This window comes from Capra hircus, chromosome 23 (assembly GCF_001704415.2).
Source record: "Capra hircus breed San Clemente chromosome 23, ASM170441v1, whole genome shotgun sequence".
Classification (NCBI taxonomy): Eukaryota; Metazoa; Chordata; class Mammalia; order Artiodactyla; family Bovidae; genus Capra; species Capra hircus.
The window spans coordinates 10,980,569-10,995,760 of record NC_030830.1 but is presented as its reverse complement, the minus strand read 5'-3'; the positions used below and the strand labels follow the sequence as shown (position 1 = coordinate 10,995,760).

Genomic DNA, 15,192 nt, shown 5'->3' with positions numbered 1-15,192 from the left:
TAAGCACACCCCTGCCCCCAACCTTTAGTTGAAACCAAAAGTGTCTTTAGACATTGCCAAGTGTCCCCTGGAGACAAAATCGCCTTCAGTTGACAACTACTTTATTAGAATAAAGATGTGGTAAACTATGTTTTTAAAGGTTTGTGCTTTGTGTTTGTCTTTGGGTATTTAAAAATCCGTGCGTGTTTTAACGTCAGATTCTATAAAGACTTCTGTAAAGCTAAGTATGAAACACTTCCTAGTTTTAAAAAGAATAGTACAGATCCAGCAGGTGTTTCATAAATAGTATCTTAATATATTTTTGGTGTGAGGAAGATGAGTAATTTGAGCACTGAGGTTTTTATGGAATAGATTTTAAGGAAGTGGGAGGAAAACATGTTATATGTGAATATGTAATAGTAGCAATTCTGCAATAGATTTCCTCATTCAACACATTTTTGATTATCTACTATGTATATTCATTAAACTTTTCAAAGGCAGATTTAAAGCATGAAAAGTTGTCTTAGAATATAAACATTTAATTTTTTCATAGAGGTACTATGGTTAGGAGCATGGTCTTTGGAAACTGAGTTCAAATCCCAGCTATGTTCTGATCATCACTGTTTGGCTTTGGGCAAGTTACTTACAAATTCTGTATTTCAATTTCCCATCTGTATAATGGGGATAATAGTAGTAGTATCTTCCAAGGGTTGTATTAAGCACTTAGAGCAGTATATAGCACAGTATTAAGTAAAATATTAGCTGCTATTACTGTTATTATTAAGATTACATTTTATCATATGTAAGATTTCTAAATCCAATCTTCTGTCATTACTAAGGTGTAACTTTAAAAGTGAGGATATTTTATACTCATTTTTTCCTTCAGATTATTGTCCCTTTGTTCTGAGTAGAGTTAGTTGCTGTCGGTGAATGCAGATAACTCCTGATTCATGACTATGTTGGTTGTTGTATAAGGATCACACGTGGAACTCTCCCACTACAAATCAGAGCTTTTCTTTCTACAGTGCCTTAAATGAGGGTCTTGTTAGGAATCTAGGTCAAGTGATGAAAATCGATAAAGGGAAAAAACACAAAAATGCTTTTCAGACATTTAGAATTAGGTTGGTGCAAAAGTAATTGCGGTTTTACATTGTTGAACTTTGCCATTTGATATTGGAGTACTTTATTTTGGAATACATTCTTAAATGTTATATTACTCATTTTAATATGCACATCTCACTTTTTTTTTGCTAATGACTTATTATTTGCTGTTTATATTTATTTTAGACTATAGAAATGATTGTTAGACATAAAGCAAATTTGAGCAATTTTTTTATTCAAGTTCAAAATGGTTTGTAAAGCAGCAGAGAGAACTCACAACATCAGCAACATGTTTGGGCCAGGAACTGCCTATGAAAGTACAGTGCAGTGGTGGTTCAAGAAGTTTTGCAAAGGAGAGCAGAGCCTTGAAGATGAGGAGCATAGTGGCCAATCATCAAAAGATGACAGTGACCAGTTGAAAGCCATCGTCAAAACTGATGCTCTTAAAACTACACAAGAAGTTGCTGCAGAGCTCGTCAACCATGCTGTGGTCATTAGGCATTTGAAGCAAATTGGAAAGGTGGAAAAGGTTGATAAGTGGGTGCCTTGTGATCTGACCGAAAATAAAAACGTTTTTCTTTTGAAGTGTTGTCCTCTCTTATTCTACACAACAATAATGAACCATTTTCTTGATCGGATTGTGATGTGCAACAAACAGTTGATTTTATTCAACAACTGGTGAAGACCAGCTCAGTGGCTGGACCGAAAAGCAGCTCCAAAGCACTTCCCAAAGCCACACAGGCACCAAAAAAAGGTCATGGTCATTGTTTAGTGGTCCCGTTTGAGCCACTACAGCTTTCTGAATCCTGGTGAAATCATACCCGAGAAGTATGCTCAGCAAATCAATGAGATGCACCAAAAACTGCAGCACCTGCAGCCAGCAGTGGTCAACAGGGCCCGATTCTTTTCCACGACAACACATGACTGCATGTCACACTTAACTAACACTTCAAAAGTTGAAAGAATTGGGCTACAAAGTTTTGCCTCATCTACCATATTTACCTGATCTCTTGCCGACTGACTACAACTTCTTCAAGCATCTCGACAACTTTTTGCAGGGAAGATTCTTCCACAACCAGCAGGAGACAGAACGTGCTTTCCAGGAACTCGTCGAATCTCACAAAATGGATTTTTTCACGCTGCGAGAATAAATTTATTTCTCGTTGGCAGAAATGTGTCGATTGTAATGGTTTCTATTTTGATTAATAAAGATGTGTTTGAGCCTAGTTATAATGATTTAAAATTTATGGTCTGAAACCACGGTTACTTTTCAACCAACCTAATATACAGTCACAATATAAAAGCTGTATCGTCATGCTGTATGGTTTTTCTGCTTGGGCTGGTATTGACAGACTTCATAAAATATACTAGTAAAATCTGGACTGAGAAATCTTTGTTTATCCAGTTAAATCACCGTCTCGCAAACAGTAATTTTTCATTTAAAGACTTTCAGATTTAGGGCCATTCTCACAAACTTTATTGTTGATTCCGTTACTGTGAAAGGCTCCAGTTGCCTTTGAAAGGTAAGTGCTGGCAGGAAGGATAGTATTTCTATAGTAACTTTGTTTTCCCTTTTTCTTCTATTTTTTGAAGACTCAGTTAAGTGGCAGCCTCATTAGGGACTTCATAAATGGAGATGTTTTTGTTCAGTACTATGAAAAGACCTCTTATTTCTAAGAGGCCATACAGAAGAGTTGCTGTTAGATGGGGAAATTTGAGGATTGCATATAGATAGAAATTTTTTTGCAGATTATTTTTCCATGTAAAATTGGAAAAATATTACTTTGTTGATATTTTTTATTTTTATTTCCTGAAATGAATTTTTCCTTCATAGATAGAACTTTTCCCTGTTAAGATTAACTTCTTGTTCTATTTTAGATTCTTGGAATAAATAAATGAACTTGTTTGTTTCTTCTTTCCTCTGTAAATTGAGAGCTTTGGATCGTATAATTTATATCGTATTGCTGAAGTCAGAAGTCTTAAGCAGACATCCAGTTCCAGTTATAGTGTTCACTAGCCAATTAAGTGAGGCTGAGTATTATTCACCCGGTCCTTTTCATATTTAGCTGTATGAAAGACCAGGATGCTTAATTTATAAGTAAATTTATTATTTTTAAAATACAGGATTAAACTCACTGAAAACTACTTAAAGAATTGGCAGGGTTTTTTGTTTTTTTTAGTCTTTTATATGAAGTATGTCACATTTAGCGTGTTAGCCAGCAACTGCTGAAATACTTTGTTTGAGGTTCTCTGTACCTGTACCTCTGTTTCTGTGATAGACAGTGAGGGGCTCACAACCATTTTTCATTCTCTTTTTCTTTTGAATTAATTCAAACAAGATGCTCTTTCTGAGAGTGACTGGGTAATAATTTCTTTATAAAAGAGCTGTTGTAAACCTCTCTATCATTTTGGCTCTTGGACATTTGCTTATTACTCAGGGTGGTAGAAGGAGAGCATTTTGGAACCAGGCAGAAACTGGTACGTGAGGTTTCTTTACAAAGAGAATAGAGGTTTAATTACTTATTAGGAAAATCAGTTGATTCCCACATTGGAATAGAATTTTTAGGAGAAGATTGCTGAGATTAAACCATGCTCAGGCATGCCTTTCACTACGTGTCACCCTAAGCACAGAAAACTCACTGAAGAGTACAAAGAAAGGAGAAGCGGTGCTTTCCACGTTAGTGAAAACAACTCTAATAATACTTTAGATCCTTAAGAGCTAGCTTAGTGCTGCTTCAGTTTTTGTTTTCTAGTGTTTTTATAAACACTCTATGTCTAGGAAAGTATAAAACTAACTGTGAATATTTACTTTGTGAGTATTGAATTTATCTGAAGATTCCCAAATACATCAGGAATATCTTCAGCTCTGTACTTAAAACCCCTACTACTAATGTCCGAAACAGGAGTTACTTTTTCTTTCAGGACAAGGAATCCAAAAACAGGCAATTCTGGGCCAGGACAGCAGCTCAAGAAAAGTGTTAAGAATTTAGGGACTATCTCCTCCTGAGCCCCGTCTTGACGTGTGCCATTTAACCTCATGATCTCAGGAAGATTATTTTACCTTTAGGCATTGTGTCCCTGTGCCAGATAGAGAAGGGCAAAAAGCTTTCTTTTAGTGTTTTCTCCCCTGGCAAGGATACTTTTCACCAGAGATCTCCATGTGCATTGCATGGGCCAGAGCACTATTACCTGGCCACCGCTGGCTCTAGGGGAAGCTGGAAAGACCCAGGTGTTAGCTCTCCTGCATCTGTCGGAGGAAGACAGATAAAAAGTGGGATGTTGAGTGAGCCATCATACAGTGTTTACCCAGTCAGAGAATTTTGCAGTTACAGTTTTGGTGAACATTTGGACCATTTGAGGAATTTGGTAGTGGTGGGAGGGTGAACGTGAAAGCTTTCTTAGCCCTTAATTATGTCTTAAAAAATAAGAAACCCCCCCCCATATTATGAAAGGAATTACAGAATATATAAACTATTGGAATGTTTTGTTGGAAGGCAAAAGTGAATAATTACCGAAATAAAATCTTGTTTTAGAGTTAAACTTGCTTTCCTGGCCTCTTGTGGGTTAGAGCAAGGCTTGCACATTCTTTACTCTTGGCGTTCTCGAGTTTTCTCGGCCAAGTTGTTAAAAGGATAGTGTATTAGAAGCTAATGCTTATTTTGTTCATCTGTTCACCCAGTACAACCTTTCTGCTGTGAGGACAGAATTCTGGCTCTGTGACAGGCGTCTTTTTTGAAGACCCTCCTTCAATAGCCCTGCTCCCTATAAAAGATAGGTAAGCTTTCTCCCAAGGGTTTTTTTTTTTTTTTTGCCCTGCTTCAAAAAGTGCTTGTGTCATTCCCCTGCTTCTGTACCTTCATGGTTATTAGATTACAGTACATTGTACTGTCTGAAATTACTGGCAGCAGTTGGTTTCCCTTTTATCTGTTTCCCTTTAGTGCATCAGAAACACCTACAATACTGATGGTTCTCATTGAACCACTCACAGCATCTTCAGAAATGGCAAGCCAGAATCTAGAAGTAAATCGCAATTTGGAAACTAGCTTTTTTTTTTTTACTTTTTTCCATTTTTCACCTAATTTTTTTCCATACATTTTGCTGAAAGACTCAAAGTCTTAACTTTGTTTGATTAAATGCAAAAGGTGTTAACTGTCATGAGTTCTTCCAACCTTTTATGCTACATAATGTGTTTATTATAATTACTAAAATATTCAAAGTATTTTTTAAAAGACTTAAAATAGGCCAGATCTTAGTTTTTAATGTAATCACTTTCAGTTGCTCAGTTCAATAAATTGAGAGTGTGCTATGTGCTGTTGGGGTTACAGAAGATATTTTCTACCCAAATATCATGAGTACTACTTGGTACAGGATTTTAAAAGAAAGAGCCTCTCTGTGTTGATGAGGGAAAGCTTTGGGAAGACGCTGGAAGAAAACCAGTTGTAATTGACTTTGGGGATAGAAAAGAAAGTTGCACATGTGAACAGAGATGGGGCATGGAAAGGCACTACACACGTGTCTGTGATTAGGTGGTTTGTCCAGAAGGAAAGCAGCTAGAGCAGTATACACTGAAGCCAGACTATAGGGAACCCACATGCTGGGCCTTGTTGTGTGAGTAATACAACCTCTGGGGACAGATTCAGCATTCTTGTTCCTTCAAAATGATTGCTTATTCTACCTGAGCATTTTGCTAAGTGGAGAAAAAGAGACATAGCTTCTGTCTTCCAAGAACTGACTGTTTAGGTGGGGAGAGCTACCAGTCTTTCAGTAAGCCTTTATTGGTGCATGACAAGGAGGATGGGCTTCTGCAGTGGCTCAGCGGTAAAGAATCCTGCAATGCAGGAGACCTGGTTTGACCCCTGGGTCAGGAACATCCCCTGGAGAAGAAAATGGCAACCCACTGCAGTATTCTTGCCTGAGAAATCTCACTGATAGGGGAGCTTGGTGGGCTACAGTCCAAGGGGTCACAGAAAGTCAGACACGACTGAGTGACTAACGACAGCAAGGAGGATACTGTTGAGAATCTACATGTGCCTTGTCCTTTACATCTTGTACCTTGTGTAGTCTTGACTCCATGAGAGAAGGTGGTACATTCTTATTTTTTGCTTTGGATATTAATTATCCAACTTTCCAGAGCTGCTAGTTCATATACTTCTGTCTTCAGCTCTATATCCAAATCTGATTTTAAGCAGTAGCTTTAGGAAAGTTTAACATGGGCATATATCCACGTCTGCTGGTGTAAATTTCAGCCTGTTGATTTCTGATTCTGCCTATTCTCTGTGTGTCTCCAATAGTTCATGACCTAGAACAGGAGTTGGCAAACTATGGCCTGTATGCAGATCCAGTTTTCATACAGCCTAGAAGCCAAGGGTGATTTTTCCAGTTTCTTAATATTTGTAAGACAAAAGAGTAAGACTGTACAACAATGACCATAAGGGGCCAGCAAAAGCTAAAATATTTACTATTTGCACTTCATAGAAAAGGCTTGGTGACAGACCTAGACCATACATTTTTCTCATTTTACATAGTTTATAGCTAGGTGAGTAAGCTGTGGGGCTTTTAAGAAATACATAGGTCCTCCCCAGCCCCCACCCTTAATTTTTTTTCTCTCTCTTAAAGTATACAATCTATTTAGATAAGTTGTGCCGAAAGACTGATAATAAAAATCAAAAAGTTTGGCTAGCTGCTATTGATAGAAAAAAATGTCTTAGCAAGCAGAGTGATTCTAATGAAATAGAACCTTGGAATTAGAATAGATCTTGAAAAGTTGTCTCCAAGGATCTTTTCCCATCTCAATTTTCCAAATAATTACATAGCAACGGCTAAGTGGTAGTTCTAAACTTGGCAGTGGAGATCAAGAAACAAGATAGAGTCTCGGTGTTAAGCCGTTCAGTCTAGTTGGCAGGAGGGGAGAGGTCAAAGATTAGGAGGGGAAAAGTATGGGAAAAAGAGTTAAGAAAGTGGTTTGCTCAAGCTGGAGTATTTCTTTCTGTCTATGAGCAGGTAGGGAGCAAAGATCCAGAGAGGGAAACCTCACAGGAGGTTACAGTTTGATCTGAGCCATAAAGGATAAACAGAGGTTGGCATAAGGAAAGAAACGGATTTGGAGAAAATGATACAAAATTGAATTACATGAAAGGCCCATCTTAGCATCACCAAAAAAAAAATTTGTAGAGAAATGATCCTGGAGCCCATACAGAGTTTGGAGGAAAGGGCCAGAGAGAGCCCTAATACTGAGTTTGGTTACATTTTGTTGCCTTTCTGTATTTTCTCCCAGCACTTTTAATTCTTTGTTATTATCAGTAACATTTGTATGTAACAGTGGGTTAGATCATGGTATTGACTGCTGCACTGGTTCAGTTCAGTAATTTGACCTGTGGCTTACAGAAAACTGCAGCTGCTTTGGTCCTCTTTAAGCAGCTAGTGCAGTAGGAGGCACACTGGACCTAACCGGGTCTTGCTTCTTCCTAGCTGTAAGGCATTGTTTCACTTAACTGCACAGATGTATTTTCCTCATTTATAGTAATGTCAGTTGTTTGTCATTGTGGGTTTTTTGTTGTTTTTTTTGCTTTGTTTTTTTAGGTCATGTGAGCGTGTGTATATGAAAGCAGTGCTGTACAAATGCCTTTTTCATTTTCCTTTTAATTTTTAACCACGTTCTGGGTTCAAAGTACAGATAAACCAGATCCTGCAAATGATATAGAGATGACCATAGCCAGAAGTATTGAAGTGGCTACTTTATGGCAGGTGCTCTTGTAGTTTTCAGGGACAGAGCTAAATTAGATAGGTGTCTCTTCTCATGGAGATTATCAGATAGGCCCCTAAGAAACTTGCAATGTAGTGGGGAACAGACATGTAAATACCTACACTTTGAAACACATAAATACGTTAAATGTTTTCTTTGGTGCCTTTTATGTATTTACTCATCTGATCTTCACAGAAGTTCTACAGATACGGCCATAGATGGTCGAATCTGCAGCGCCTGGAAGGCATCATTTAAATATAGATTGTAAAATGTATCCCAGTGTCTAAGATGTGGGAGTGGGGGAATGTTAAATTTAGCCAAGTCTACTATTATTACCTCTACTATGCAGATGCGGAATCAGACACAGGAAGAATAAGTGATTTGTCTGAGAATTCAGAATTGCTGTCTGGTGAAGTCAGGACTTGAATCAGGAAGTTTGGCTCTAAAAACCTGTATTCTAATTCACTGCTTCACAAAATCTTCCATAACGACAGAGCAAATAAATTGTAGGTCACGTACTGTGGTGGCTGCCAATTAATCAGGTTGGCTGAAAGATTTGGAGAAGGTGATTGCTGAGAGAGGTTTAGACTTGTGAGTGAAATTTTCCTAAATAGAGGAGAGGGAATGGAACTAAGGAAAACTTGAAAGGTCATGTAGAATTTAAGTGGGTGTGGTTTTTTACTTTCCTCCTCAGTTTTCCCAGGGCCTCTTTTCATTGCCTCCCAAGTCCTAGGTGATCTTGTTTGCCTTAACTTCCAAAAATTGTCTATTGTTGCAATGTCAAGGTCTGTCTGTTTGAGATTCCCTGTTTTCCAAAGTACCTAACATCTTTTTCCTATACCCAGTATCTTATATTCAGGGCAGCTGAAGTGGTTTTTAGCACCTGTAAGGCTAAAGCACGTGATGTGACTTATCTGATTGCCTCTCTGCTCAAGATGAAACACATGAGTTTCTACAGTTTGTTACTACTTGGCTTTCACTGTTTCCCTGTGCCAGCACTTACATTATGAAAAAGATACTTTACTGAATTCCTACCATGAGTTTGTCACATAGAGTAATGACCGCCCCCTCCAGGGTTCTTGCCTGGAGAATCCCATGGGCAGAGGAGCCTGGCTGGCTGCAGTCAGTGGGGTTGCAGAGTCAGACACAGCTGAGCAGTTGACACACTAAAGATTTTTTTTTAACTGTAATTTTGTCATTTTAATCTCCATATGTGTGTATTTTGCTTTTACTTGATTAGCTGAGTTAGTGTTTAAGAAAACAGGATCCGGATTATCCAGAGATCTGTTTGAAGCTCTTTATTTTATCATGTGACTGGACAAAACCTCTCTGAGCCTTCATTTCCTCATATGTTTATAAAAAGTTATTGAGAAACTACTTTGCACTATTCTAGGAGTTAGGGATACATCAGTGAACCCAAAAAGTTCAAAAAAATACTTGTTCTCTTGGAACTTACCTTTTAGTTGGGAGAGATTGATAATAAATAATAGAATAGTAACAGTACTTATATTTTACAGTTTTTTCCCCCAAGAGTAAAGTCTTCTGCATATAAAGTTTTCTCTCCATAGTGTGTAAGAAATGTGAGCACCTATTATTTTTAAAGTTTGATTCTTTACCTCACCTGACTAGTCCTGTGTTGGGATAAAATTAAGTTCCTTGAATGTTATTCATCTCAGGAGTGGACAGTTAGTAATAATTTTTCACTGGTGATATTGACCAATTAAGTTTCTCTAGTATTGTTGAGGGGTGTGGAAAGTAGAGGAATGGCAGTTAATCACTCATCAATATATATACTTTGTTTTTATTTCCAGCAGCCACCAAAAAAGACATCCAAAAGAGAAAAGCCCAAACAGAAAGCCACTTCTAAAAGTAAAAAATCTGTAAAAGGTGCTAATGTTAAGAAGGCAGATAGCAGTACCACCAAGAAGAATCAAAATAGTTCCAAAAAAGGTATGTTAGAAACAACACATTTTCAGCAACCCTAAAGATACAACTTATATGCTATAGTATGGTTTTTAAACATATATGAAAAATAGGTAAACGGAAGAACATTGAGGGGAGTATACCAGTTTTGTGTAGTTTATAATTTTTCAAAATTGACAAAAATTTCAGTGCGTGTTTTATAGGTACTATAGAGCTATCTATAATTTTTTTAATTTAGTACCTTTTGAAGAATCTGATGAATGCTTATAGAATCTTTCCTAATCTGTCCTGAATATTAATTTACTTTTCTATGTAAGAAAAAATTTATTTTCATGTCATAAAATATCTTACTTTTAGAAAGTGAATCTGAGGATAGTTCAGATGATGAACCTTTAATTAAAAAATTGAAGAAACCTCCTACAGATGAAGAGTTAAAGGAAACAGTAAAGAAATTATTGGCCAGTGCTAACTTGGAGGAAGTCACAATGAAGCAGATTTGCAAAGAGGTAAATTGCTTTTATTTGAAAAAAATCTTTTACCCATCCCTCAGGCTTACATGCTTTCATTCATTGAATAAGTATTTATAGAACTACATGCCAGCTGTTCTTGCAGGTGCTGGGGTACCACTTGCAGTAAAGTAGTCAAAACCTCTGCCCTATTGGAGTCATTTTATAAACAGTAGAATGTATACAGTGACTGAAGTTGAAGTGATACATTCCAAACTGCATAGGAATAAGTAATCTTTTTTCCTAACCTGGAAATAATTTTTATTGATGCATCCCTAGATTGTTAGTTTAACCAAGCAAAATCTCTTGGGCCACCTTACTTTGTGTACGACTATGATAAATGAGAAGGTTAGATTCTAGGTTAGATTCTTAGCTCAAATTTTTGTGAAATTCTTCTGATACTTCTCAGGAAATGATCTAGTCTTGAATATGATTCCATATTCTAGATTGAGATTAGATTTTAGAATCTAGTTTCTTATGGTAAAAGGAAACTAAAATGTTAAATGTACTAAAGGTGGAATATTCCTAACTTTTTAAAGATACTGATTATTGTTTTTCTAATTTATTCAGCATTAGCTGAGCCTCTGCTACACATCAGGCCCTGGGACAGGTGTTAGGAGTGGTATAGGGAAATGTACTCTCATTCTCTATAAAGTGTAACAACTTTGGGGAATAGTTAGGTAATATGTTAAAATTTAAATGGCAAGTACCCTTTAACCTAGCAATTCCATTTCTAGGTCTCTATCTTTAAGACATAGTCACATCTACACAAAATGATTTCAATAATGTTCAGCCTGTCTGTAATACTGAAAAATCAGAAACAACCTAAATGGCCTTCAATAGGGAAATGTTTAAACTGTACATCTATACTCTTGGAATACTGTGTAGCAGTTCAAACATCGAAAAACCTTCCAGGTATTTTCAAGTTTTTAAAACAGGTATTTCCCTGTTATGTAAATACAGAAAAACTATATTGCCTTTGACACGTTCATATGTTTGTATATAAACTCATTTCTAAAGATCTGGAAGAATAATGGCAAACTGATAACTGGTTTCCTCTGAGAGAAGATGACTGAAAGGAAAGTTGAAGGAAGACAAGTACTGTTCATTTTAATGACTTTGTGAACACATTTATGTAATTTTAAGGGGATTATTAATAACATGGAGAGGTCAGGTGAGAAGAACATAGGGTTTTTTTGGACTCTGTAAATTCAGAGAGAATTGTTCGCCTAATAGCAGTTTTGCAGGATGGTAGATGCCAGGGTTATCTCTTTGAGAATTAATAGGAAAGTGAATTAATTAAAGTTTCTGTGTTAGTAATTAAATTGGAGAATGATACAAGCTGATAAAATATTTACTAAGGTCAGGGAGGGAGAATAGAAGCTTGTGTTAGGCTAAGGGACAGTTGTGAGAAAGGAGAAGCTGAATATCCTGAGCCTTGAGAGATGGTCCCTGCAAAGGTAGAGAGAGAACTGTTGATGGATCCTGTACACATGAATTGGAGAAGGGGCAAGTTAGAAAGCTGAGGAAATTCAGAGTAATGCCTTCTCAACTGAGAGCGTGTGTGTGGGACACAAGGAGATAAAGTTGCCACTGGTAAGAATGCAAGGGAGACCTAATTAGAACTCCTTGGGATTTCTAGGGAGGCTATGACGTTGAATACCACGAACTTAACAGGACCATTCTTTTTTTAACTTTATTCAAGTATGGTTGATAAAAGACCATTCTTTTTAAATTTGTTACATTTTCCTCCAGAACTTAACCGTAGAAAAATTGGTAGTTAGACAAATTAAGGGTTGGAGTTTTGCAGAGAAAGAACAAAGGGCAAACAATTAGAGTAATGTAAGTGATTGACCATGTTCGCAGAGGTTGGCAAAATACAGCCTGTGGGCCATTGTACCACAGCCATACCCACTCCTTTGAGTATTGCCTATGGTAGCATTTATGCTGCAGTGGCATGGCTGAGTAGTTGTGACCAAAACTCATTGGAAAGCTGGAAACGTTTTCTGCAGAAAACATTTGCTGACCTTGAATTGTACAGTAGGAGTGAAGCCAGCCGGGTGTATATGGGCAGGTCAGGACTAGAAAGTCATTGTGAAACTAAGCAGCAAGTATCAGGTTGAGAAATCTAGAGGCTAAAAATTTAGGAGTGGACTCAAAGATATAACTGGATCTCAGTGATAATAGCTTTGGAGAAGGGATGGAGCAGTGATGTGGAGGCTGAAATTCATCAGAGTTGAAAATCATAAATTAAATGCATTAGATGCTATAACAGAGAAGAAATAAAAGGATACCTTTAAAAAATGACAGGTAACCTACCAATATAAAGAATTTAATCCACTTAACTAAGATCTTTCTAAATGGTTTCCTAATGCATGTATATTGTTAATTCAGCTGTACTCCTACTATATAAAACACTGAAAATATTTGCACGCTAGTTTATTTTCTGCTGTATATACACTGTTACTAAAACTACTCATTTGCTGTAGAATTCTACATGGTGAATGAACCATTGGTGGTTAGCATGTACTGTTCAAAGCTACATGTAGCTCTTTGTCCATGGCACAGATTTCTTCATTATCCAAAGAGAGAATGTTCTTGGATTTTTAAATCTACTTTTGTTTTCCCTTTTCACTATAGGTATATGAAAATTATCCTGCTTATGACTTAACTGAAAGAAAAGAGTTCATAAAAACAACTGTTAAAGAGGTAACTATCCAGCTTTCGCAGTTTTGATCATTTTGGACTCACAAGACACAAGAAATACGCGTAAATATTGCATATTTCTCAAAATATTTATGTCACTAAATATTTGTTGCTCAAAATTTCCTCAAAATAGATAGGAAAAGATAGTAATTTTCATCCCCATTTTAGAGCTTAAAAATAGAACATTAGTGACAAAACTTGGCCTCAGATGAAGATATAGGCTCAGTGTACATGGGCAGGCAGTCAGCTCCAAGGAGTTCACGCGACCACTTGAGCACATGGTCCTTCCTGTCCACCAGTGAAAGGCAGGAGAAAATCAACAGTAGCTGTAGTCTTCTATTGATCCCAGCTGATTTCCCAAGGTCACAGTAGTAAAGGAGAAGTTTAAAAATAAAGGGAGGTTTTGATTTATGTGTACCACATTCTCTTTTGTTACAGCTGATTTCTTGAGAAAGAGGACAGAGACAGATGACCCATGCACATGGAGCTAAAGATCTGATTTATATACCATTATACCAGCAAAGAGAATGTATTTCCTTTTCTAAATCTTTGCAAGCATTGTTGGTAGAACTTCCTGCTGACCTTTTTATCTCAAGTGTTAGGTGAATTGCGTTTGCCGTTTTAAATTGCATTTTTATGCAGTTTTTAGTTTAAATTTTTGCATGGCTACAGTAATTGTCCCTTGCTTTTATAGTTGTATTTTGTACATTTTGGATTTCTTTATATAAGACTATAGATTCTTGAACTGTTGTAGTTTTTAGTGTATGTGCGCAATATTAGCTTAAGTCATACTTTTAATCAAGTAGAACAGAAACTATGGTAATTGGCATTTATACATGCAGAGACTGTTGCAGTATTTAGTAGATAAAATATTTTGAATACACGTCTGTCAGTGTTAAAACCAGTGGCGGTGTGTTCATCATGTTAAAAATATATGAGCTTCAGCAGCCCAGATTACTAAATTGGAACTTCTCTCCTGCATGTATATATATGTCAAAATTGTCAGCATGACAGGAGTGACAGATGTTATTTTTGTATTTTTAAAAACGAATTTGTTGTATATAAAGTTTTTTTATTTCTTTTGTGCAGATCAATTTTTAAACTCATATAAGTAGGTATCTTTACAGTTATAAACTATGAAATGACAGTGTTCAACCAGATGGTATGACGGAGCAGTGAAAGTCAGAATTCAGTGAAGAAAACACTGAAGCAATAGTTAGTTCTCTGCTTTGCCTCGAAGTGTCATCAGTTTATAGTTTTAGTGTTAACTCCGCAAGTGTCTGTAGATACATTTTATATTAAGGGTAGACCAAAATCAAAACTTCAAAAATTGGGGGGATCTGGATCAAGTAGAAGCACGTTTGGCTTCAAATAAATATGCTGATTTCTAACTGCTTTTGCCCACATTAAAAGCTGGTGTTTACTGGAAACCTGGCCACCTTTATAATTATGGTTGAAAGTATCAAGTGTAATGCCAGAAGATGATAATGTATAGACAGTAGTGGGTATCTGACAAAGTATTTTTCAAAGGTGATGGACTTATTTCTAACGTTAAAGAAACGTAACATATTCACAGAATCAGGGGTGTTAAATTTTGGCCATTCAGGATTCTAGGTGATCAACACATGGACCACTCCTGAATGAGACTAATTTTGTCTTTTGATTGTGTTAATAAATTTATTAAATAATCTCTGAATTTTAAAACTGCTGCTTATGTGAGAATTAGGCCCTTGATGAACCACTGAGTGTTTAAAATATCTTTGCATCATAGTACAGAAATTTATAAAAATATGTTGACTGCTAACAGGTATTTTCACAGGTTTGACTTGTTTCTTGATAAAGTTATTAAGACATTAAAGAAAGGTTGAAATAAACAACTAAATGAGACTTGAGAACTGGCCTTTGGTTTTAAATACTTGATTTGTTCCTATAAACCTTGTCAATAAAAACAATAAATCAACACCTCTGTCTCTTTGCATTTGATATCTTAACATGTATTTCAGAGTAGAGATTTTTTTTTATGGATTTATTAGCCTTGTAGCCCGTATAATTTGGAGTGCTCATTGCTGGTAATTGATCACTTTTACTTTGAAAAAATACATTACAAAGAAATCGGGGTGGGGGAAGCTTGTGCTCTCACAAAACTAAGTTGATCAGAGTTAACTTAACTGTGATCATTCACTTGAAAAGCATACACAGTAATGCCTATGACCTGCACAGTCTAAAGAGGTTTGG

At 36.5% G+C, this 15,192-nt stretch overlaps 1 protein-coding gene across 3 annotated transcripts in view; it reads left to right on the top strand.

Moving 5' to 3' along the window:
* DEK (DEK proto-oncogene) overlaps nt 1–14,919 on the top strand; it is a 28,053-nt gene extending 13,134 nt beyond the window's left edge. For 2 of the 3 annotated variants that reach the window (XM_018039020.1, XM_018039021.1), the window contains exons 8-11: nt 9,634–9,772; nt 10,103–10,251; nt 12,892–12,960; nt 13,396–14,919. In XM_018039020.1, coding sequence (XP_017894509.1) covers nt 9,634–9,772; nt 10,103–10,251; nt 12,892–12,960; nt 13,396–13,407 — 369 coding nt within the window. In that variant the 3' untranslated portion in view covers nt 13,408–14,919. The remainder of the gene's footprint in view (nt 1–9,633; nt 9,773–10,102; nt 10,252–12,891; nt 12,961–13,395) is intronic. The other variant, XM_018039022.1, reaches the window with a different exon arrangement.